The sequence below is a fragment of the Panthera leo genome, chromosome C2 (genome assembly GCF_018350215.1).
Source record: "Panthera leo isolate Ple1 chromosome C2, P.leo_Ple1_pat1.1, whole genome shotgun sequence".
Lineage (NCBI taxonomy): Eukaryota > Metazoa > Chordata > Mammalia > Carnivora > Felidae > Panthera > Panthera leo.
This window is the reverse complement of record NC_056687.1, coordinates 49,723,864-49,750,749: the sequence shown is the minus strand read 5'-3', so window position 1 is coordinate 49,750,749 and position 26,886 is coordinate 49,723,864. Positions and strand designations below refer to the sequence as shown.

The 26,886-nt window shown below is 35.6% G+C and overlaps 1 protein-coding gene across 11 annotated transcripts in view; it reads right to left on the bottom strand.

Moving 5' to 3' along the window:
* ZPLD1 (zona pellucida like domain containing 1) overlaps positions 1 to 26,886 on the bottom strand; it is a 536,628-nt gene that overhangs the window by 34,087 nt on the left and 475,655 nt on the right. For 8 of the 11 annotated variants that reach the window (XM_042955552.1, XM_042955553.1, XM_042955551.1 and 5 more), the window contains one exon: positions 9,418 to 9,531. In XM_042955552.1, coding sequence (XP_042811486.1) covers positions 9,418 to 9,523 — 106 coding nt within the window. In that variant the 5' untranslated portion in view covers positions 9,524 to 9,531. Of the gene's footprint in view, positions 1 to 9,417; positions 9,532 to 26,886 lie in introns of those variants that run through there. The other 3 variants (XM_042955559.1, XM_042955560.1, XM_042955561.1) reach the window with 2 other exon arrangements.

The window sequence follows — 26,886 nt, the reverse complement described above, 5'->3', positions numbered from 1 at the left end:
AATGTGTCCAGATTTGGAGTTGAGAGAGCATTGTTACCATATAAATGGGAATAAAGAAAGGATGAATCCAATTATCCATATGAATAAAAATCTCGTTCTACTTCATTCCCAATAAAGTTCCATTCCTAGAAAACCTAACTACACTTTTCCCTTTAGGCACAATCACTGACAATATATTTGTAGCATATAATTCATATACCTAACAAGTATATCTAACTTTGTTCTTTTCCTCAACAGTTCCATACGCAACTAGTTTAATTTCAATGGCATATAGATGAGACTAAAGATCCCCAGCTTTTGATAGACTGAATGATTTTCATCTCATCTCAATACTGTTGAGACCTACATTTCTTTAACTAGCATCAGAATATGTATTTTAACATTTTCTAATTGTTACCTGGAATAATCAGAGCACAGATCAATACAGTTGTTCAAATAATTTGTACACACATATTCTACAATACAAATATGGCAACACCCCCAAAAATTGGGCTGTAGACTGGTACTCAGCCCCACAAAGCAGTGGCTCAAAATGTTCTTTCACCCCTAACCTGAAAATGTAAAAATCTGCATGAAAATCAGCAACTCTGGGGTCAGTGCATAATATTAAAAAAAAAAAAAAAAAAAGGTGAAGTACACAGGAGTTTAAAACACAAAATAAGTGCCATCAGTTTTATACAAGCTGGAGGCTATTGTTCCTATTTATTTTCAAGACCTAAACTACATGCCAGTTCATGTCAACAAAGTATTTTTAAAAACCATTTATTGTATACATATTACACGTCAGTCTCTGTACTAGACTCTGAAGATAAAGGCATTAGTAACACTCCTTTACTTCAAGATGCTCATGTTTAATTCAAGGAGACAGAAAAACTAGACGATTATAATGCAGCTTACTAAAGATGAGGCTTATATACCATATTATATACAACCACGTGTCTATAAGGGAGGAGTGCTTGGAAGGGATTGTTGAGAAGAAATAAATTCCAATGGTCTAAATTCTATAAGAAAATGATTAGATGATGGCATGAACAGATCTCAAACTGATACTCAGACTTCTAGCTTTAGTGGGTGACTAGATTATTTCCTGAGGTAAAGAATGCAGGAAAGAAAAATGAAAATCTCAGTTTTTGAGAGGCTGAGGTATATGTGGGACACTCAACAGAAATGTACAACAGGTAGTCAGAAATAGGAGTCTACTATTTGGAGAATAGAAAAGAGTGAAAAATATAAATTTAAGAATACCAAATACTCAATGTATCACTCATAAACAATAATAATAGATGAAACACCCAATGATAGAATTCAAATAAGAGGAGAAATAAGCTGAAAACAGAAAAATAATATATACATTGTCCATTAATGAGACTTTCCCTCTTTTCCCAATGGAGAGTAATAGTTCTCTGGGGCTCTACCTTGCATCCATTTAACTGTGACTCTACTGTTCTGCTTATATTATATCTGGGAATGGATATTTGCTTTCCCAGTAGATTATGAACTCATTGAAAGCTCTGGATTTTCCCAGAGTGCCTAACAAATACTCAACAAATGTCTATTAAAATTTGCTTAATTCAATTCCTTCACAAACAGCACACATGGTTTCTAACTTTTAATAAGTTCTAAGATTCACAAATATGTGTGCAATTAATACGATTTCATGTTTACTGTTCATCCAGAACTCATATTTCCTATCTGTACTCTGCCACGTGCCTGAGATGATTCCTGTTTTTAGAGTTTTAGACAAGCATCAATATCTTTAATGTCAGGTATTTTCTGACTTCCAATTGAGAAAACTCAACCCATTAAGTATTATGAAATTGATAGATTTTTTTATATTTTGGGGGGGTATTTAACCTTTTAAAATAAATTAGTCTTGGTAGCCTACTATCTTGCCTTATTATTAATGATTTTTTAAAATTATTCTCCTTTAACAGTGATAGATTTGCTGATTCCTATTGTCATTAATAGCAAGCAAGGGCATGACAGCCACCTGGGGCTGATATACACAGTGTGGTTATGTAACAACACAAAGCAAGCAAGACATCATGAGTACCGTGCTCTAAGCAGCACTTATTACATTGTACATATATATCACCAGTGAATTTTATTAAAATGCAGATTCTGATTCAGTAGCTCTGAGATGGGACCTGATTTATGTGTTTCTCACAAGCCCCCAGGTGATGCCAATGCTTCAAGTCTCTTAATCAATTGAACTGCTTAGTCACATCTATATACTTTGGGCAGAAGCTAACCCTTGGGGTGGATGCTATCTGGTGGGATTAAGCACTGCCACCACATACCTATTTGTATGATTTATATGCTGGCAAGAGGGAGAAGGTCAGTTGAAAAAGGATGAGAGAAAGGGAGAGAGAGGGGAGGAGGAATCATGAAGGAGAAAATTCCTTTCCTTGTGTGAGGAACTTTTTTTGTTAAGTTTGTTTATTTTTAAGAGAGAGTGGGGGAGGGGCAGAGAGAGAGGAGAGAGAGAATCCCATGGCAGCACAGAGCCTGACATGAGGATCAATCTCATGAACAGCAAGATCATGACCTGAGCTGAAATCAAGAGTTGGACACCTAACCAACTGAGCCACCAGGTTTGCCGAACTGGTTTTGAATCTCAGTGAAAGAGGGTTCGTAAAAAGCTTTGTGAGCCTGAGTCCAAACAAATTTATTTTAGTGCTCAGGTGGCTGTGTGTGAAACAAAGTTGGGAATAGGATCAGTATTCTGCCCCCACTTCTACCCCATTCCGTAAACCATAGCAGTTTAATAACTGGAGGAGCACCTCAAATGTCAACCATGCTGTGGGCACTCACCAGAACAAATGAAGGACACACGGAGTGGGGGTGGGGGTCTGTTGTGAGCAGGTGGAGGCTCTGTGCAGGTCAGACGCAGGTACTCCTGTGACTAGAATTGTATCTCTATTCATGGACTGGTTTGTATGCACTTAAAAGTAGCATTGCATTGAAACTGATAGTATGAACCAAAACCTATTCAATGTAATAGGAGGAGTCTGTTCTGTATACTGAAGAGTACACTGCTTTGTAGTGCCATAGAAAATCTAACCTGCAGTTAGAGTGGGAGAGAGCCAAAGCATAAGAGACTGTTAAAAACTGAGAACAAACTGAGGGTTGGTGGGGGGTGGGAGGGAGGGAAGGGTGGGTGATGGGTATTGAGGAGGGCACTTTTTGGGATGAGCACTGGGTGTTGTATGGAAACCAATTTGACAATAAATTTCATATATTAAAATAAATAAATAAATAAATAAATAAATAAATAAATAAATAAATAAATTGGTGCTCTCTTAAAAAAAAAAAAGAAAATCTAACCTGCAAATAATTTACTTCCTGAACTCCAATAGACATTCCAAAACTAATTTATACCATCCTTGCAGATTATAAGAGTAACTTACATATCACTTCCACTTCTATCTCTCTAAAATGAGAGGAGTAATATTTGGCAATATATAAACTTAAAACTGCTCAGAGAACAGATGCTATGTTCATTGTTTTAACTCATTTTTTAAAGATACTTTTACCCTTGACAAGAGTTTATACGATATTGAGGTTTTGGAGCTAAAAGAGCAAGAACTCCTAAAGGGGTATTGATTTTCATCTACACAAAATACCAGCAGCTGATGAAGAATTTAAGGTGGATTAGGAACTCAAGTTTCCTCTCTACACCGAATGGGTTTCTTGCCACCTTGGTTTTTCACATCTGTTTCTCGTTAGCAAATACAAGCTGTCGTGTCTAGTGCCTCAGGAAATTCATACGCAGTTTGAGGCAAATTTTGCAGGCTTATATTTGCACTAGCTCCTCTACATTCTCTGGAACCAGAAGAGATTGGTCATCTTTTTCAGGCAGGAGAAAGCATATGGGTTTTACTTATACAAGCAGAGGAAGCGAAAAACTCATGCAATAAAAAACTTCTTTATTGAAATAAAAAAGGGGATGGACTCTGAATTATTCAGTTACTGGACTTGCTTGCCACTGCATTTTATCATTTAGATTAATCAGGAAGTGATTAGCGGTCCCTGCCTGAATCACTTCTTCTGCCTCATCTGGTCTAGTAATTGCAATCACAGGTGCAAAGCAGAAGGCAGGCATTGTCTGGACAACTTGGAGACCAAAACACTACTACTATGTAGAAAGGCAGGAGAATTCGTCTTTCTTATCATAGAAAGGCCAAAACATGTTCCCTTGAATAATTAGTCCATTATCCACTCTGACTTCATCTTTGGGCACAGAGAAATGCAATGGTTAATTAAGCAAAGCCTAACACAAGAATAGAGAGTTCATTTTGTTTGACCCACCCCTAAATTCTGTGAAATTTGTGATGCTTAATTTTATTTCCTTTGGAACATTGGTGTTTATTGAAATATTAATAGGTATTAGGGAAAAAAGATTTCCTTAGTCAAGTAGGCACTAAAAAGGCTAAACAAAGTCTCCTACTATATGATTTTTCAGATTCATTACTGTGGTAATTCCCATTGTGATTCTGTTAAACTTAGTATTCAGAATTCACTTTAAGGCATCATGGTTTGATGGCAAGAGTCTTAGTTTTACATCTCTGTCAATTTCTAGCTTTGCATCATTAAACAAACGCTAATCCTCCATTTCCCCATTGTAAAATGATTTTAAAAGATTTTATAGGTTTATCTAAGGAATACAAGAAAGAATCAGTAATGTGTATATCACTCAATACATTGAACCCATTGGTTTCTTCCTTATTAGTGTTTAAATAGAATATGAATAGTTTAAATAGAATACAAAATGACAAGTTATGTAACACTGACTTATATTCAGTTTCCCATGAGTGGTTAGTTCACCATTCTTATGGTGTCAGGCCACCAAATTTCTGGTGCCACAAACCTAATCTTTCCTTGATGGTCATTAAAGACTTCTTAGAAGCTAAGGCTAACCCTTATATGCTACCATCTTCCAAAAAAAGGAGATAGTTCCAGAAGGTGTGTGTCAGTCATAGAGGCCAAATGCATTTATCCATATATTTAATTTAGGCCAAATAATTCTGTGGTACTCTAAAAGTAAACTGTGGTTTGAATTTTATTCTGGGAAGAGCACTACCATAATGCCAGTGGAGTATAGGTCTATTCCCTGCTATTGGCTTAGATAGCCAAGAGTTAACTACCTTTAAAATAAAATGGTATCCCTTTAAATTTAAAATGAATTAGACCATGGCAGTTCCCTTGGCCCAAGGATAAATGCCATGGAAATGAAAGAAAATAGTTCTAATGTCATAAAACAGCAAAGGTCAGATAGGGTGAGATGATTACTTTCATCATTATTAGCATTACTTTGCATTTAGATAGCCCCTCTCCTTTGCCAGACTCATTCTCATTCTATCCCATTGCTTAGTATCTGAGCAGCTTGTGGAGCTCCTGATGATATCAAGGGTGATCCTGATGTGGAAGAGAAGCCACAAGTCAAGAGGGGAGTAAGCAATTAACCTTTATGCTTTATTTGCTCATTCTGGTCTTCTTCTGCAAACAACCTGCAAAAGTGGGCTCACTTGAAAATAATATCCATATAAACTTAAAGCCTCTCCTGGGACTTTGGAGTTATCTGGATCTTAGATTTTTTAAATACAGATTTTATATTGCAATAAATAAATTGCGCGCGCGCGTGTGTGTGTGTGTATGTGTGTATGCATGCATGTGCGTGTGCATTTGGTAAGTCTGGGTATTTGCTGTCTAAGTGGAACAGTACTAAAAGTGCTAACATGTATAAGGTCATATACAAATTAAAACTAAGAGGTTTAATTCTCCCTGTTTAAAATAAGGGAAGGAACTTCTCCCTCCCTTTTCTTAAACTATTTACATCAGACAACTTATAATTCTAAATACTTTCGCCTTTCCTTGAATCCTAGGAAGACTAGAAAGGCCTCTGTCAGCTTTATGACCTGAGAATCTTTTTCAAGGATCTGGGAACCATCTTTTGAAAATACAAACATCCAGGAAAATAACACTCCTACCTCACAGTTTCTATGGGAGTGCGAGATCCTAAACCAAGAGAAAACATGGCTCAAAATTACAAAAGTACTTCCTTTTGGGAAGATACAAGTTTACTTTTCCTCTAGATAAAGCCAATATGCTAACACAGATGGTCATCCCAATCACCAGGTATATTTAGAATGAACTATACGTGACAAATGGTTCTGTCAAGTCCTCTTATTTGAGGACTAGTTATGGTTTATCTTGAAAATATATGTAATGGGTTGCATCTGCTTGGCTATATAAAAGACCAAGATTTCTCTCTGTGCAATCTCTTGATGGATTGCTTACAATGAGCATCACATTCTGGTTAATGCTTGCTCAATGATAAGTGTTTTCATCTCTACTGCCTTGCAGAGAGCATTTCTGGATTGGGGGAAGATTTTATTTTTAATTTTATTTCCTAACACAGACCTGTGCTTTTAATTAGAAAAATGGACTAAAGAAACTAATAGTATATACTATGTCAGTTGTTTTTAACCATGAATGCATATTAGACTCATCTGCAGGGTTTAAAATACAGATAGATTCCCAGCACCACAATCAGAGATTTGGACACTATATTTGGTGTAAAACAGTGGAGTAAACACTTTGGGGCTAAAACACTTTTGATAACCATCCCAGGTAATTTTGATGCAGGTGGTCAGTGGGCACCACTGTAATTGAATGTTTTAACATCATTTTTAAATGTACTGTGTTTCCCTATGCTGTCCTACTCACTTCTGGATCATTTACATCTTTTGTTTACAAGTATCTAAGTACAACATCAGCTGGATCCTCTCTGCCTGGAAATCTTTTTACCTTTTGGCCTTCTTTTCATGCATAACAGGGTAAGGCTTGACCACTTTCCCCAGGTCCTGACCTCACTCTCTGGGCCCTCACTCTCCTGAGGGCCTCTGCCTTCCACATCACGATTAGTATTCTTCAACTTCCCTGCCCATGTCTTTTATTTTTCCTTCTCTCCTAAATCCAAGAAACAATTACCAGTTTCCCAATGTCAACTCCTCCACCTGTATCTTTGCTCTTTTCCATATTTTCTTTCCTCATTACATCAATTATTTTCTTATTGGTAATCCTGATCTCTGAATACTTTCCCTTTACTCGTGTATACTAAATTGCTTCTAGTCCTCTAATCCCTAAATCCTAAACTGCTGGCTCAGGTCACTCCTCTCTTTCCTTCACCACCAATGTTATCTAAAGAGTAGTCTATTTTCCTACCTTTCAGTTTCCTGTTTCCCTCTCATTACTCACTCACTGCACAGGGACTCAGATACCACACAGTTATCTTTGGGAGCAACCTCTGTCTTCAGACCCAGGTCCATATTTTGGACCTATTGGTCTATTGGATACTATTGGATAGAAGCTGTCATTATAAATTCTAGAAGATCCTCAAACTCATTATTTCCCAGACTAAACTTCCTTTCTAAAACATGCAAATGCCCTAAACTTTTGGTGTCAGCAGTATCAACATGCAGTTATCCAAGTTCATAACATCATCTAAGACATCATCATCATCTTCTCTTTCACCTCCCCAATTGAACCAGTTCTCAAACTCTGTTGAGTCCAACACAAAAATGTCTCTTAAGAGCTGTCTCCTGCTGCTGTTCCCACTGACACAGCCTTCGTGACATTTCTCTCTGCCTCTAGTTTCTTCCAACTTGATCCTATCTTTTGCTTCTCCCAAGGTTGGGTTTCTAAAACAAAACATGACCATGTAAGATCCTTAAAAAAATGTGTTTAAAAGGACTTAATGTGTCTTCATCACCAAGAAAATAAAGACAAAATACTGTCCACAAATAACGCACAAAGTCTTCTTGTCCAAACAACTGAACCTGAATTTACTCATCTCTAGCTGTAATTAGTTTATAGGCTATACGGAAAAAGGGGAGAATGTTAAATAACAAACACATTGAAGCTGCATCAACCAGATCCAAAGTCAGAATTCCACATTACTTGAAGAGATAAGCAGCATTTTAGAAAAGCAAGTGACAGAGAGGAACTGTTATCAATTAAAATAGACTAAAGACACATGTCAACAAATACACTGTGTGGATGTTTTAAAGGCAACTTAGCTGAGTATTAGATGATATGTTAAGGGATTATCGTTAAGTTTATTAGACATATACAAAAGGGTGAAGATTTTGTTTGAGTTCCTTTCCATCACATATACATTCTGAAACATGAATAATGAATTCACTTTAAAATATTCCAGGGATGGGAATGGTAAGAAGGAGAGAGAGATGAAGCAAAATTTATGTGTTGATAATTGATGAAATTGGATGGTCAGTACAATTACTTGTTTTACTAATCTTGACTTTTGTATATGTTTGAATTTTCCATTACAAAAAAACATTTTTTAAAAAACCCTCCTGCATGGTACTCAAAATCACTAACAACCCTGCCTTAGAATACCTTGCTAGACTTACCTTCAGATATTCCTCACCCTGAACTCCAGGTCGTTCTTAACCTGCCAAGCACTTGCATACTAAGTCTGGGCTCCTGAAGACATTCCTGCACACTCTGGCTCTTGTTCGAGAGCAATCCAGATTACCTCTCTTCATAAAAATTAGAAATCCCATGTCAACTAGATAACTACCTACTGATTGCTATATCCAAGTATGCTGTTGCTCAGGCATGCTCTGAACACAGGAGTACTGGCAGGTTTGAGAAATATAAAACATGACAGAAAGCATTTCAATTTGCATGGCAAACTTGGAAAAGTGATTTCAGACTCTCTGGTCTTTATTTTGTAAGTGTTTAACTGTGATTCTCTAACTTTAGCTGATATAAAAATGATGAATACTTAAATGAAACACTGATAATTCAGTAATTAATCTTCTCACTGAGTGTAGATTTTAGAAACCTGTGGGACATGTCCATCAATATAGTCAAAAATCTCATATCTGTCACAATATTGATGGTTGCTGTGTTATGCATACTGAAGTTGGCCTGCGTATTTTGGTAATGACCGTCATTGCACTGAAATAATATTTTTGAGTAATGTACTATATTTCACATTTTCTTAAGTATTATTCCTAAGTAAATCTATTAGCATATAAGGGCAGTTTTGAAAGTCTGAATTAACTTACAAGGAAGAAAAAGGCATCAATTAGGCAAAGTTTGATGAAATTAGCCTCTCCCAATTCTATCACCCAATAACCAATATTTTTCACATTTGTGAGCAGCCATTATAATAATATTAACTATGATGAACACTTTGTATGTTAATGTGGATATAAATTACAACTCCAGAAAAATGTCTTTTGTCATTTGCCATTTGTTAATATCCACTTAATGTAGATGGATATCCACCCCCCTCCATTTTCCATATGTATTTAAGGGCCTTACTATTCAAATATAATCACTCTTTCAAGATATAATTAGAGAAAAGATTAGGTTCAGACTTACCAGGAAATCTACTGTGGAGGTTGGCGTCACAGTTGTAGCCATTAAACTGAGCAGACCCCAGAAGCACTCTACTTGTTAGAAGCGACAGCAACCATATTCGTTCCATTGCAAAACCTGGAAAAGAGTTATTTATCATGTGGACACCATCAGCCTTCACTCTTACTTACTGAAAAGATTGAGGCTGATATGAGCTCACTGTTGGATAGGCTGGCAGTCTATATACGTACAGGCAAAGCTCATTTAGGGACTAAGGATTCCGAGAAATAGTTATCAGCAACAATGCAGAAATTTTGGTTACAATATTTGAAAATTATTTCTACTCTTTGGCGTCAGTTTGCTAAGGGTGACAAATCCAGGCTTTTGTAGTGAAAGAACGAAGATATATAATAGTCATAAAGTTTGAAAAAGAAAATGTATTATAAATAGGAAGAAATCAAACCAAATATTTCACAGATTAGAACAATGTACTTAGACAACCAATCAATGTAGAGACAACTCTATACTTTAAAACACCAATATTCATGAAGTAAAAGGGATTCAACACTCAGTACTTGATTCTCAGAGGATTCTCAATATTCTTAATGACTAAATAATGTCAGGAAAAATTTCCCCTCAACAAAGGAATTCCAGACTATTGCTACTTCTCAAAATCAGTGGTTTGTGTATCATTTTTTTTTTTTTCAGGAAACACAGGACTAAAGCAAAAGGAAGAACAGAAAAATACTATGTGTAGACTGACATCATGAATCCAATGACTCTTCATTGGTGAATAAATAGGACTAATACATATAAATGAACACCTTGAATTCCTAGGAGAAAGTAATGGAAAGTGATTTTTTAAGTTGTCATTGTGTGTTGAACAAATAAATATAAATTGACTTTGAAAATTAAATACCAGTCAGTCTGGTGTTTAATATTTTATCCCCTGGATACCCTTTTTTGGCCAGATAGAGTGAAACTATCTTCCAGAAGCACCCAACTTATTCTCAGAGCATAGTTTGTGCACTGAAAAAAAAATCTTTTGGGTTGGTGGTTTTGGTCTGTGTGTGAAAAGCAAAAAGAAAATAAAATTGTAAATGGTTTACTCAAATAATTTAGTGCATTTTAAAAGCTTGGGGTTTGGGGAAGGGGTTATGGTATTTTAGCTGCCCTTAAAGATCTTTCCTTACATGATTAATCAAGTGTTTAGCAAAAGGAAGGAAATACATCTTGCTTTTGAGCCATCATTTTAGTATAACAAGTTTATGGTGAACAAAGTCACTTTGGTAAGGATGTGGGAAAGGAAGGCATGAGTTTACTCTTAAAAATAGACTGAAAAATATTAATTCAACAGGAACTTCCTTCCTTCAGCATTATAACATGCTACTCTGGCACGAACCTCATGACTTTTGGGAGAACAGCCACATGTCTAGTTGTTTCTGATTCTCTAGGACATTCAGTAAACAAAAAGTTCACACAAATATCTGATCCAGGCTCTCTTGGCCACATTTGCACCGTGTCATCATCTAGCTCCTCAAGACACCTCAAATAAACAAGCCTTGATCTCTTGGAGATTTTGGAATACTGGTAGGAAAGAGAGCAGCTTGTTTCTGAGCAGTACATCCCACCACACACACACGTAGTAGATGCTCTGCCATACCCTTCTCATGCTGGGTCCCGTTGATTCCCATGAGGCATTGGAGACCCTAGACTCACATCATTGTCTTCCAAGCTAGAAATACCTTCCATGCAAAGTGATTCACAGAGTGGGGAATTTTCACTGATGAGTTATTTTTACTCTGAAATGCTGTCTAGCTTTTATATTCTTCCACGGGAGAAAAAAAAAAACACTTAGTGAGAGGACACTACGCACAAAGAAGGCACTGTGTGCCAGATCACTTGCCTATTGTCCCCCATTCATATTGGATGAGATTGGAATTATTACTCCATGTACAGAGAAAGATGAATAAGTCTCAGGGAGGTTAAGTGCCATGGAAAACAATTGGGGAACCCAGAATTCAACGGGTATTTCTGCTAACATTTGCTATACACACTACCTAAATATCATCTGTTATTTTAAAAAAAAAAAAAGGTGTTATTTTGGCTGATATTTATCATCAGTTTCTTTTCTTTAAATTTATGAAGTGATAGATCTTTAATAGATATTTTCATCTGAAAATGGATAAGCAAATTCTTATGTAGTGAATGCAACCTGCTTAAAAGATGTATTTTATAGTGTGGGCATTAAGAGGGAGAAAATCACTTCTTTTCAAAAAACGGAGAAAAGGCCTTGATTGTGAAAACTGTGAGAATTATCATTATACTAAACTGGACACATCTAGGTTTACCAAAAATGGATGAGAAACTCGTGCTATTTGAAGCAACCTACTAACAGTGGTGGCAAAGTCTTAGCTTTATAAAGTTAGATCAGATTTGAGCTGTTCAAAAGTGGCATGCTTCCCTCCCTTACACTTTGAACAGGACTCACAGAACTGTCGTGAAGATTAAAACCCTTGATAAATACTTTTTGATGAAAAGAAGACAGAGGTAGACAGCATCTTATTTCAACAAAATATACACTGATTTTGATATCAGCAGATATGGATTCAATCCTCCCCCAGTCATTCTCTAGATTTTTCATTTGAAAATCAAGATGATGATCACAAGACTATAAACTGTAAGTGCATAAAAAACATAGCACAGTCTGGACATACAGAAGACACTGAAATATCAGCTTCAGGGTCACCATGTATTGATGTGCAAGTTGTCCCCTGCACAAGTACACCCAATAAGAGGGATAGTGACAGGGCTTGTGCTCCCTTGGCTAAGACACATGCTCTGGAACTAGATGGCTCAACACAAAGGTGTCCCATGGGCTAGTAACAGCTCTGATTAGTTGAATCACATTATAATATCATTTGTACTGATCAGTGTGTCAACATTAAGGTACATTAAGCAGGAGATTTTTAAAGGACACCCACATCTCTTGTGTAGGCAGTATCCATATTTTGATCCCTGTAACAGTGGCAGAGATTATGGCATTTTCAAGACTGCATTTATATTCCACCTGCAAGTTAAAACAAAATGATGAACTATTAACTTGTACACTTCCCACCTTCAAACCTATCTCATCATTTTCCCTGCACACAGAAACCCTAAACATCAATGCACAGAGGCAAGCTTGAAAATGCTATCTTGCTGTAGCTCCTAAAGTTCTTTTCTGAAATGGGATTGCCTGGGATTTGGACTATTTTGAGACTCTTTACATTCATTAAAGCATAAGGTCCTGTTTGCTCAGTCTCCCTAGCTCCTAGGCGAGTATAATTCTAGACATGTGTATCCAGTCCTGGTCTGGCTAAAAAAGTTCAGTTGAGTTTCATGTCACAAGGTAGAACCTAATTTCTATCGTCCACTCTTGTGTGACGTGCAGTGGCTGCTGTCCCATTGTGGCTCCAGCAAACTGGAGCTTGAGCAAAGGCATTTCCCATCTTTTCCATCATAACTAGGTGCAGCAACCAACACCCCAGTGACTGGTGCTAACTGTGGTGTGAAAGACTGCCTAACACAGCCAATATTACAAAACATTAATAGCAACTTCACAGATAATAAAAACCTTGATGATTAGTGAGCACAAGCTTCATGCACGTGCTTCTTAGCTTTGTATCTTTATGAATTTAAATTGATGGGGATAGAGGAGAGAGAGGACAACCATATGCACAACATTGAATTTTAAGGAATTCAGATGTATTAATTTTAAAAAGAGACAGTTGCATCTCTTAAATTAGTATAACAGGCTCTGTATTTCATACTTAGCAATACAAAGGAAATCATGGGCTAAGTGATTTTCTGTTAAATATGTCAATATTTCTCATGTTAAATTTTCTTTTTAAAATGACCACTTCTAAAATACAAATTCTGATTTATTTGCATAAGATTGAGCATGAGTCAGAAAAATGTAGTTTCATTGTCAATTTTCACTCAATTTTGTATAAATTGATATAGTTCTGTCATAAACACTGTTCTCTAATTTTATACACCTGATTCTTTTTTTTTGACCTTCCTTTTATTGAGATCTGTTACATCCCAGGCACTGTTTTTTGCTTAATATTCAACTATTAACATAGATTTATTTTTTACCCATGTTACAAATGTGGGAACTAAAGCCTAAAGTTTTTTATTAACTTGCTCAGGGTCACAGATCTAGTAAATGACAGAGTAGAATTCAAAACAAACTTGACCTTTGGAATTATTACACTATTCTGTTTGCCTTAATTGGAGTTTGTCAAATAAATACAACTAATATCCTGATAATTTTCAGAAAGTAAATTACATTAATAATGTATGCTTAACATATGCTTCAAACTGAATCTTATGATTGAGGCAAAATATTTTTAACATCTACATAATTGTCATGACTATTTCACATAGGCAATGAGTGCATAAAGAATATTCTTTTCACAAATTGTCTTAATGATAGTACTAGTGAGTTTTAAGGATATACAGTGTTCCAGATTGGGTTTTTTAAAGTACTTTATACAATTATCTAACTATGAGATAGGTGATTTATTCATCTTATTATGGGGATGAGAAATGTGAAGTAATTTGCCCAAGGTTAAACAGATAACCAGTGTTAAAATCAAGATTCAATGCGCAATAACTCCAGAAACCACCCTCAACTATCACGTGGCATTTCCTTCTAGAAAGTAATCCTACACTACCCAAATGCGAAAATGGCAATTACTTACTAAATGTGATCAGAATAGATTTATTCCTACATTCATGTATTAAACATTATTGAATGCTTACACATACCTGGTACTATCCAGGGGAAAGAGGAACGGCTGAAAATTTTTGTCTGCCTAGAACTTACATTCTAGTTAGGGAAATCAGAAGAAAACAAAATCTATAGGTAAAATACAGAGTATATTTGTGATAAGCACTTTGGAGAAAAATAAAGCAAAAAGAATGATAGGAAGTTCTGGGGTGGCAGGATGGGAGTATTGAAATTTTAAATGGAGTGGTCAGGGATATATAATCAACACATATAAATTTTTTTAAAAAACTACTTTAGTTATGAACTGCGAGATCTACTTGTTTTTAATTTGTACTTCACTTTTTTTTTACACTATTTAGGCATTTCCCAAATAAAACAGACTTTCAGTGCATAAATTATTCTCTGGGAAAAACTTGGACATTTTGAACAGCTGCATTAACCTTTTCAAATGAATAAAGGTGGCCCTTAGTGCCTGAGAAAAGTAATTTATTAAATAGCACCCCTGTGACCTGAGAAAAAGTGAACATGTTCAAAGTGCTTTTATCTACTCTCAAGAAGTAACTTTTGCAGAAACAAATGGGTTCAATGATTTATCAGTTTCATACTTCCTTAATTTTACTGCCTTCATATAGACCATCTGTAAGATACTGTTCTAGTTGGTAAGAAAAATAAAAAATTCAAACCAAACATCTCTTCAAATGTTTAATCATCATGCTAAGATTTATGCATTTTTTTCACTAAACTAAAGCTGATCATTTTATCATACAGATTTACAAAAATATAAAATGGGCCTTTGGCATCAATGATTTCCCTAATTCTCTCGTTGTCACCCCTCCTCCAAATTTATTGGCCACCGACTCTGCAGAGGCTTGCTGACTTCTACTGGGGGCATAACCTCATTCCTGGTGCTTCTGTGTCACACCCGCCAAGCCTGCCCCTCAGAAAAGATCAGAAAGTGTTCATTATACTTTAAATAACTGGAAATAGCTTAGAGTTCCCAGGAAAGGGAAGGAAAAGAAATATGTGTATTTTAACAGAGATCAAAGTTTAAGTTAAAGGAATAAAGTCCTTCCAAGAAACCCACAAGACCCAGGTGAGAGATGGGGCAATAAGGCACTGAATTTTTACAGGTAGGCAACTGTCCTGCTGAGTGAAGTCTCAAAGTGTTACACAGTCTTGCTTCTAGAAAAAGGACATATTGGTCCACTCTCCACAATCATCAGTTTTATTATTTTTTAAGTTTATTTATTTGTTTTGAAAGACAGAGAGCATGTGCACGAGTGGGGAGGGGCAGAGAGAGAATCCCAAGCAGGCTCTGTCCTGTCAGTGCAGACCCTGACCTGGGGCTCAAACCCATGAACCACGAGATCATGACCTGAGCAAAACTCAAGAGCTGATGCTTAACCAACTGAGCTACCCATGTGTCCCCACAATCCTCAGTTTTAAAGTGCTGGAAGCCATGACTATTTAATGAAGAAACGTGTTTTCTGTTGGGGTGTCTTGACTGAAACTTGGTACTCTTTATTTCCATGTTCCACTTGGACATTAAAGGCAACATATGTATTAAAAGGAAAATTAAAATATAAAACTTTCATCAGAAATATCCATTATCATCCACATACACATTCTTTAACATAGAGTGTCCTTGTCTTGCTAAACAAAGAATACAACTCACTTGTACTTTCAGAATAATTCCTCAAACAAAGACAGAAACATGTTTAGCCATCAAGAAGACACTCAGAAATTTTATGACTAAAGATGCTGATGTATACCATGAGAAAATATAAATGCTAAAGGCTGTTCCTAAAAGAAAAACCAGCTCTGATTTTCTCTGACACAAAGTGAATGTTCATTTATTTCCCTTTGCCTGCCTTTCTCATCTGTCTTCCTGTGGAGGGTTTTCTTGAGTAATCTATAGAATTTAAATGACCTACAATGTCTAGCTTAAACATTTATTCTAACACCTTAGTTTTGGGGGTACTAGCAGATTGAACTAAGTCATTCTAAAAGCCTTTTTTAAATAATTCACCAGTTTAATTTTCAAGATGTGTGTACATTTTATACTCCTGAGGCAGCTTTGAAGATATGTTAGTATATCAACTTCCACTCACGTTTCATGAAGTATGATAACAAATTAATAACAAAATGATTATTTATTTTAAATGCTCATTTCCCTGTAATTAAATAATTGACAATTATTGTGATTATTTCCAAATGTTTCTTTCTTAATAGAGATAATATACAAAATATTGATGAAAAGGCACGACACAAGAATCAGCCAATCAGAAGAGACACCATGCTGACATATTCTGGCTGAATATCAACACATTTTCCAAAAAATCAAAAGTATTTGCATGGGTACCAATAATGACAGTGGAAAGGTAACTTGCTTCCATTCACTTTTATTCTTGAGCATTCTTGGTGCTAAAGAATAAAAGGGCACATTTATTAGTACCCCACTATTTGAAACTGCTCCATTAATTAATTCATTTATTTTTTTTTTATTCATTTGACAAATTTTTATTGAGCAGTTTCTAAGTTTCAGACTCAGGGCCTTTGGGATCCAGTGGTGAGCAAAACAAACATGGTCCTTACTCTCACAGAGTTTATGGACTAGAGAGGGAGATAGTCATTAAAGTAATAATTGCAAACATAAAAATATACTTACAAAATATATTTCATAAGTATTATGAAAGAAAAGGAAAGGGTGCCTGCTAGAACCTAAGTGAGATGGGAGGTGCCAAGACTTCCTGCAATGTGCCACAGTTGATAAGAATTGAAAGACTGAGGGGTGCCTGGGTGGCTCAGTCAGTTGGGTGTCTGACTTCAGTTCAAGTCATGATCTCACGGTTCGTGGGTTTGAGCCCCATGTCAGGCTCTGTGCTGACAGCTTGGAGCCTGGAGCCTGCCTCGGATTCTTTGTCTCCCTCTCTCTCTGCCCCTCCCCTGCTCTTTCTCTTTCTCTCTCTCCCTCAAAAATAAATAAACATAAATAAAAAAGAGTTGAAGGATTGATTTGACTTAGGCAGATGAAGTCTGAAAAGAGCTCCTCACAGAGCTCATTGCACAACCACAAGTCTCAAAATGTAAAAACAGTTAACATTTGTGAAATTTGAAGGAAAGTCCATGGTACCAAGCAAGGAGGAAAGGGCCAGGAAGTAAGTCTGAAGGTAAGCCAAGGAGACCATGCTACATGATTTTTCCTCAATGGAATAGAAAGCCATTGAAGGCCTTTGAGTTGAGGGCAAGGATTATAATACCTGGAGTAAAGTAAACAAACTTAAAATATTATTTTGAACAGGAAGAATAGGACTTGATGTTAAATGCTAGGTGCAGAATAAGTGAGAGAAATAGGGATGACTCTCAAGTGTGTGTGTTGGTCAATCAGGTAAATGGTAGCTCCATATATTGAGATGAAAACAATTTGGAAGAGGTACTTATTGGCATGAGAGCAGGATGGAGAAGGAACCAAGATATCAGCGGATTAGGCCAGATTCATTGCAACCAAATCTTAGATGTCATGAGAGATGAAACACATAGCAGTATGTGCAGTATAGCAATCTTGTTTTAAGTTGCAAGAGCAAACCTCTGTTGGTTATCACAGAGGGTCTTATATAAACATAATATATACCGACAGGAAAACGTTGTTAACACATTCAGAGGACAGCATCTTATTCAGCAGTTGGGAACCACGGCCACCTCGTATAGTCAAATATATCCCTGAAATTCCTTAAACTGCCCATCTTTATGTGGGATTCATGAATAATAGAATATTTTCCGTGAGTTTCCTTCTGATCATTTCTGTTGTCCTACCCTTTGAGGAAGATGAAAATAGAATCTCTGTGAAAAGGAAAATATTGCCCAATTCTGACTGACAAATGCCCTATTTTAAACTCAGAGGAGATTTTGACTCTCCAACATCTGGGCTTTAACTTTAAGAGCCAGGCATGGAGAACTGAACAGAGTTTGTACTACATACTGAGAAGATGTGAGATAAGATATGTCATCAATGAAATGTTCTTCCCTACATGAAGGAGAGGAGTGGGGAAAGCAAAAGAGTATTTATTTATTTTTTTTTTAATTTTTTTTAACATTTATTTATTTTTGAGACAGAGAGAAACAGAGCATGAACAGGGGAGGAGCAGAGAGAGAGGGAGACACAGAATCTGAAACAGGCTCCAGGCTCTGAGCTGTCAGCACAGAGCCCGACGCGGGGCTCGAACTCACAGTCTGTGAGATCATGACCTGAGCCGAAGTCAGACGCTTAACCGACCAAGCCACCCAGGCGCCCCGCAAAAGAGTATTTAGAGTCTCATGTGGGGTTTTCTTTCTGCTCCCCTCTTTAGATAAAGATACCCAGGCAGATTCATGGGATCCAGAAGAAAAAGGGAGGCATGTCTGGCTTTTCATCTAAAACCTGGTGTGAAATGTCTGTCAGAGTGCCCATGACAGCATGAGGAAGTCAGAACTGAGTGGCAATGGTGATGGGACAGATCTAGACAAAGGAAGGCTCAAGATAGCTTCCCATACAGTCTTCTCACCAGCATGAAGATATCTTTAAAAAAACTTCTATAACCTCTGACGAGAGACAGATAAGAAAATTGAAAACTGAGATGTGTTATATCTTGCTGGGAAGCCAGTAGGTGGTGGATAGCAACAAGATGGATGACCTAAAGCCAGGAGACACCTGGGGAATGTGCTAGAAGCTCTGAATTCCAGTAGACTGAGTAAGAGATTATGTGTGTAAGGGAAGGGATCCAAGTCCCTGGTAAGAGAGAAGATAAACCACTGTGCTTTCACCATTTTGAGAAAAAGAGATCATAAGTTATAGTGGATACAGGAAGAGCACTGGTGATACCTAAAAATGAAACAGATGAGAATTCTCCATGGACTTAACAGTTAGGACCACAAAATGTACTAAATAGCTTCACCATTGTGAGAACGTTAAGAATTTTTTTAAGTAGTTAACGCATATAATAAGTACTACTATTTATTTTATTTGCACAAATTATTATTATTTATATAGTTATTATTGAAAGTAATTAGTAGTTTTAAATTTAATAGTTATTAAATATTATTTATCAATATTACCTTTTAGTTTTCCCTGCAACCCTATGAGATTGTGCCTTTTTTAAAGATGAGGACATTGAAACACATAGAGGTTAAGTAGCTTGATTTTGGTCCCTCACGTAGGAAGTGATAGAGATAACATCTGAACCCAGGTAATCTAGCTCTAGAGGCCATACTCTTAAACCTGAACTACACTGTCTCTAGAGCCCCCTTTCCACACATGAAACATGAGGAGGTCAGAAGTGGATAAGGAGAATTTTGACTATGACTAGTTAACCCCAAAGTAACTAAATTTTAAACAAGCAGTGACTAAATTTTAAACCAGAGTTGTCTTGACATGGCAAGATTTGATGTTTCCTGCCATTGGTAATAGTGGTCTCCTATGTGATTTAAGTTCACTTAGAGAGAAATAACAAAAAATTCACTTCAATGTATCTAAGATACAAACTAATTGTATGTACAAAACCTTGTACAGAGATACACATTATCCATAAGCTCTTCATGGCTAGTTTTTCTTTTCACAATTGAATAGATTACTATCCTTCAAGATGATATGTGTGTAGTCAGGGCTACAATCTCAGAAGCCAACGACACCACAGAATCTAACACAGCCTTGAGATTCCAATCAAATCTTGATTCCAATCACATATTATTTTCCTCATATGTTTGGTTTATTTTATCTATCCATCCATCTACTGTTGTGGTGATTGTGATTTTTATAACATTTGGTATTAAGTTTTAGACATTTTGGCTCTTAATATTACAACACACATTTCATTAGGATAAAAAGGACTTTTTCCACATAACCACAACACCATTACTAAATAATACAATTATAATTAATTATAATAGCATTTAATATCAATTCCATATTCAGATTTTCCCAATTCACTGAAAATGTATTTTATACCTGCTTTTCCCCCAATGCAGGATCAAAAAAAGAAAAGAAAAGAAAAGAAAAGAAAAGAAAAGAAAAGAAAAGAAAAGAAAAGAAACAGATAATATAACTAAATGCAAAAGTTTATGCATTGTATTTGGGTTGTTACATCCTTTTAGACTCTTGTAATACAGAAATCCCACTGCTTTGACATCATTTTATATTCAGAAGAATTCTATGGTCCTACTAGACCAAAATAATGAAGAAAATGCAAGATTCTGTAAAAATCAGAAATATTTAAAGCTGAATAAATCATTCAAATATTTTACGAAGGAAGGAAAACAAAATTTAATCTAAAATTAAAACTGTATGGTAGAGGTTGCAGAGACAAAAATTGGGTAATGGGCAACATGAATATAAAGAATACTAGAAATGTGAGATATGGGCTGGATGAGTTATGTGGCTTATAACAACAATAAGACCAATCTCTAATTTATCAATTCCTTGTATAGGCAATAAATAAGGCTATGGTGTATGATGGTTACAAATAAGAATCTATCCATTGTCCAAGTGAAAACTTGTGATGTGACCAATAAGAAATTGATGTTAGCTCAAAAGATAATTGCTTTCAAAGTAGATTAGTATGTCTTAAATCCAGGGATACTTAGGCATAGAAGTATTTAAAATAATCAAAAATTAGAGAACTATTTCTTGTGTTAAAAGAACTGATATACATTGGTATTCTTTGTCATTAATGTGTTAGAGAATTTGACCTATTTGATTAACTAAGGTTAGTCCTTTTATTCTGATTTAAGATATGTAACTGAGTAAGTTCAGACTTTTTATGTAAAACTGACATGCTACCAAGATTATACATATTATTGAGATATTTAAGAAAATATAAATTTGAGCACATGTTAAAATCTATTTTTTATATTTGAGCATTAGTTGAATACTTAAGATTTTTTTAAAAAGGAGATAATTTAACTCCTACAAAGATACTAAACTTCCTCTGATCAAAATTTAATATGTTTTATTTCCTTTTCAAAATGTCAATTAACTACTTTTTCATACACAATCAAATATTCCTCAAAGACTTGTTAAAAATGATAAAGTCTACTAGAATTTACTGATAAAAAGTCAGAATTTGAACTTAAAATCTTCAAGAAAAGCTAGGTTTGGTCATTTGTAATTCTAATTGAATGTTAATCTTTAAACACTTCAGAATATATTTTTCAATTATTCAACACAGGAAAAAAAAACAGCCTCACACTAAACACAGAATAAGTAGTTGTTTTGCTTCAGAAGCCATGTTAGACATAGAATTCACATCTTTAAACAGTAAATTCATATACCACATATTGTAATGCTCACCCTCAGACAATTACAGGGGAACTAAGATTGACTGAAAGATATCACTTTCATGTAGTCTATCTCATAGTTACACAGTAATCAACCAATTCATTGATTGGAATAATAGGAAGACTGAAACTACTATTTAAATTAATTGCATTTCTCTCTCCTTTTTTCCCCCCAAGATTATATAGTGGAATTTGTTGACAATAAATTCCAGTTTGATGTGATGCCACTAAATGCACAGAATATATACCTCTGAATATATGTTTCTGCCCTCAAAAAGTTTTTAGTCAATGGGGAAACACTTAAGCTTCACAATAATGACATCAACAACAGTAAAACTTCTAGAAGTTAATTTAGAAGAATATCTTTATGGCCTTGGGATAATGAAAGATCTCTTAAGAAAAGAAAATTGTTTTACTATCATAAATTATAGGCTGTGCCTACCCACAACTTCCTTCTAAAGGCTCAATGAGATATTTTTGTTACCATGTTGCCTATTAATTCATATAAGGCAACACTTATGTAGCATACACTAGCATACTTCTGATTAAATATAACCATAGTCTGGGCTCTGGTTCTCATTCCATTACTAACTGTCTGTGGTCGTGGGGAAGTCACATCATGTGTCTTACTCTCAGTTACTTCATGTGGGCAATGAAATGTCTAGACTAGAAGGTGACTAAGATGACTTCCCGCTATCAAGAGCCAATGAAATCATGATGTTTTAAAAACTGGAGGAGAAAATTGTGATAAATTCCTCAAGACCTTCTTTCTAAAATCTCCTCCCTTATCAGAATTTAGGCTTTACAATATCAGAAGGTTTTAGAGACCTACTGCCTTCTTGCTCTCTCCACAACAATTGATGAGGGGCCAAACACTGCATCTAGAACATCCTCATATCTACCTCTTGTTGTTTTTTAAGAAATAAAAATCAGCAAGGGGCCTCATAGATTAATCTCAATGGTATAAAGGGAAAGCATTAACCCTTCCACTTTTGGGCCTGTCTGTCCTACAAACAAATGGTAAAATTAAAATGACACTTAAAAATAAATAAGTTGCTATTGGTTTTATACTTTTATTTATTTCTCATTGCATCTACATTTTTGTTTGTTTCTCAAAGGTCCCAAAGGCCTTCAGGAAGCAATAATCACAGAATAAACTAGGCTGCTGAGAATTTATACTAGCACTTTGTTCTGCCTCAAATACATATTCAACCCTGTTCTCATTAACGTTCATGATATTTTTTTTTATTATTTGTTGAGCTGTTTGGAGGAATGTAATATTAACCTTCATGACATCACTCTGAGGAGTACCTTGAAGGAAAGAGCTGCCTTTGTTTTAGACGTGGGAACTGGTGCCAAGTGACCAAATGGTTTTCCTAGGTAATACATGCTTGTTATAGATAATACACAAGAAGATAACTAGAAGAAGCTCTTGAAATAATAAATTCTAATATCTCTAAGTTAGATGTTTGATAACAACAAAATTATATACACACAACATGATACCTTTGGCCATGATAAAATCAGATCCACAAAAGTTTTAGCCAGTCAGATCAAGTAGTATGTATATACAAAAGCTTTACTTAAATATCAGTGTTTAAATCAGGAAGAACATAAAGTTTAAATCCTCCTATGTCAACATTTCAGTTAGCTCCATGTTAATTAATTGTTTCTACATCACAAATTAGAAAGACCATTCATAGATCCCTGGAGGTGATCATTACATTAAATCCTTACTCTGAAAATCAGTAATTAAAAGGAAAGAATTAAACATTAATCCTGATGTTCAAGTATCAGCAGTATTTCTGTTTTAAAATGACTTATCAAAGGGGCACGTGGGTGGCTCAGTCGGTTAAGCATCCGACTTTGGCTTAGGTCACGACCTCATGGTTTGTAAGTTTGAGCCCTGCATCAGGCCCCATGCTGACAGCTCATAGGCCAGAGCCTTTTTCGGATTCTGTCTCCCTTTCTCTCTGACCCTCCCCTGCTCTCTCTCTCTCTCTCTCTCTCTTTCAAAAATAAATAAACTTTTAAAAAAATTTAATGACATCAAGAAAAAGGGTGTGTGTGTGTATGTGGAAACTACGGCAAAACATTAGTTTATGCTATTATTTTGATCTCTTGTATATTTGAAATTTATAATAAAAACAAAATCAAGTGAGCTACAGCTCACTTATTCTAACTGTGGTACCTTAGGTAACCCACTTTACCTCTCTTGGACTTTCTCGTTATCTATAAAATAAGGACAATCTAAGTGACTAAATAATTATACCTAGGTTACAGAACCTTTGAAAAAATATTTTATCCTTTTTCTAGTAGCATTACAGGAAAGAAGCAGAAATAAGCCTAATTTATTTATAGGATCAAAGACAATGATGTCAAGACATTGAAGAATGAAAGTTCTGAAAGGGAGGATAGTTATCACTTCTAAGAAGTGAACTTATGAGCTTTTGTATCTTCAATGAGATGAAAATAATTCAAACAAAATCATAGCCCTTGCAATAGCCAGTGCTAGGAATATAAGCTATAACTCTAGTTACAACATTTCAGCTTCTGTCTCATAAACCAAAATTTGTGTCTGGGATCTGAAGCCCCAAGAGAGCTGTAGAGATAGCTGCAGGCCACAGTAGGTAAGGCCCTTACAGTGGATCTTCATCAGTAAGTGAGAGGGAAGCAGGTGAACAGAAAGAAGGAGGTAAGCAGTTGGATATATTATGGTGGATAAGATATGGATAATGTTGTATCATAACTGTAAATCAGGGCCTTTGGAAAATTTAACCCAAATCCTTCAGACATGGAGATCCCACTTCTTCAGGAGAGTTTATTTTGTACTATTGTGGTAAATATTCCAACAAGAACAGTTTGAAAACTGAGGCTCATCATGACAAAAATGTCTCTGACCCAAAGATTTACACAAAAGATGTCACCCAGCAATACATAATTAATTGCCAAATGAATGGCAATAAGTATTTAGTTATTCTTGGATGACCCACAAAAAAGATAAACTATAAATGAGAAGAATAGAAATGACGTCTTTGAAACAATCTCATTATCTCCTACATGTGATATTTGAAAATCTAAATAAGATAATCCTCTTCACTAAACACAAGTCTTCATTGAACAACAAAAACAGCTTTGTTTTCAAACTACCTGTACACCTCGTGAGAGGTTTCAAACTATCTCTACACTTCTCAGACCTTGTTGAAAATCATGGGTTTAGATGAGAAGAATCTTTTTAAATAATTATTGTACTAGGATATTAGTTTAGTGGCTCAAGAACAACATTTCTCATGAAATAGAATAGTTTGGGATAGTATAGGATGGAAGATAATGGAATAGAGTCAAATAGAATATTTTTTATAAAATTTGTATGTACAAACTATGTATGTATGTATGTTTGGATGAGTGTATACTAGATTACAATGTAAATATCTGACTGTGAGTTATATTGGAAAGTTTGAAACTCACTGGTTTAGAACAAGGTAGCAACATGGTCCCCATGGGCTGAATGTCCCTACCTACAAACATTGATTGGCTTCACAGAAGAAGCAAGCTAAGGTAAAATGTCATTCCCAGACTGAGGTCCCCACAAAACGATGTTGAGAAAAAATGTATTTCCCATGCTCTGAGTAAGGACTTGAAGTAGGATTGTAGAGTGGGATTGATTATTTATTTGTTTATGTCTTAGGAGGATGTTTGTTATAAATATATATTAAGGAAGTAGAGGCAATAGATACTTGGTTAAGAAAGTTTGTGAATTGAAGGAGAAAATTAGGAAGGAAACTAGAAGACAATGAATATATAGAAGAAATTTTTCCACAGAGGGAATGCTTTGATGCAAAGAAGAGAAATGCAAAAAAAAAAATATTCCAGAAGCTGTAGAGAAGACAACTCATAAACGACAGTGTTTTCTCCTTTGCCCATTGGCACAATGTTATAAATAATCCATAGGGAATGAGAACTGAACCTTCTTTTCCTTTCTGTTTCCTGATGGATGAAAAAAAATGTCATCTCCTTGCACAGGTCAGGGAATTAGTAGCTTTTATTGAGTTAATGAAGGATTAGGACTGGCATTTTTAGTTACTTTTTTTGCAGGGATGAATTCTGTTGGTACAGTCACAGGAACACAGTACAATCTCCTGTAGCATTTTAGCAATAAAACCCCACATTTTTAAGGCAGCTGTCTAGGATGAGAGGTCTGATCTATAGCTAGGAAAATCAAACTCTTAGCCTTTCTTTCACTGCACCATGCTTATTAGTCACCTTGATCAAGCAATCAGAGAGCTAGGCAGTACAAAATAAGACCACTAGAAAGCATAAATATCACTGTTCAAAATTCCATGTTCAAATCTCTAGTTCTCTCTAGTTAACTAGCTACCTGAGTGAGACTCATCCAACCTGTGAATTTCATGTAAGAAATCATACACTAGTTTCCTCTTGTTCTGTATCACTGTCCGAAAGCCACTTTTTAAAAGCTGTTGTATGCCCAAAACAATTAAAATTCATTTTAATCTTTAATAGAAATAAGAAGATACATTTATTGGAGAAAATTTAAAGAGAAATTAAAAACCCAAATAAAAATGTGAAGTTAATATTTCCTAGTTAACCTGAGGAGTTTTAAGAAATACAGATACCCAAATCTCTCCCCCCACTTATTCTACGGGGCATCCAGAGTTGAGAACCACTGAGATAAAAGAACAAGGTTTTGCTATAGTTGAGATTTCATTTATAGTTGTCTTTTTTTTTTTTTTAGTAGTAAGCAGATTCTTTTTTTTTTTTTTTTTTTTTTTTTTTTTTTGTAATTCATCACGGCTCCATAACAGAAATCTGAAACAGAACCTCTAAGAAAGGACAATGCTACCTAATACCACAACATGGTGGCTTAGGCCTGTGGAACTCAGCCAGTCAGCAACAGAATACATTTACAAAACTACATAAATTAAAGTAGGTTGAGTTTTTATTGCTTTCATGTGGTTCTGACCAATAAAGTGAAAAGTATACAATCAGAAGCAAAACATTTATAGGAAAAAAAGTAGGGATCCTTTTTTCCCACTGGGAGACATTTTCTTCGTATGGCTCTTCTCTGATCAAATGATGTAGTATTACGTGTTTCCTTAAATAATCATGACACTTGACACCACGGCTGATAAAACCTACAAATAGACTGCCTGACCATGTGATGTCCTTTCTTGAAACCCTTCATCATCTTCAACACCCTTCAGGGGAAAACCCAACTCTATGATGTAGCAAAACAAAAGAAAGAAAAAACTTCTGAGATAAGACTGCTACTTACCTGCCCAACCTCAGATCTCTCTTCTCCAGTACCCATTCTACCCACTCTACACTTATCATTCCCAAAGATGAGAAGTTATTTCACACACACATTCATTCTTTTGCTCATTTTGCTG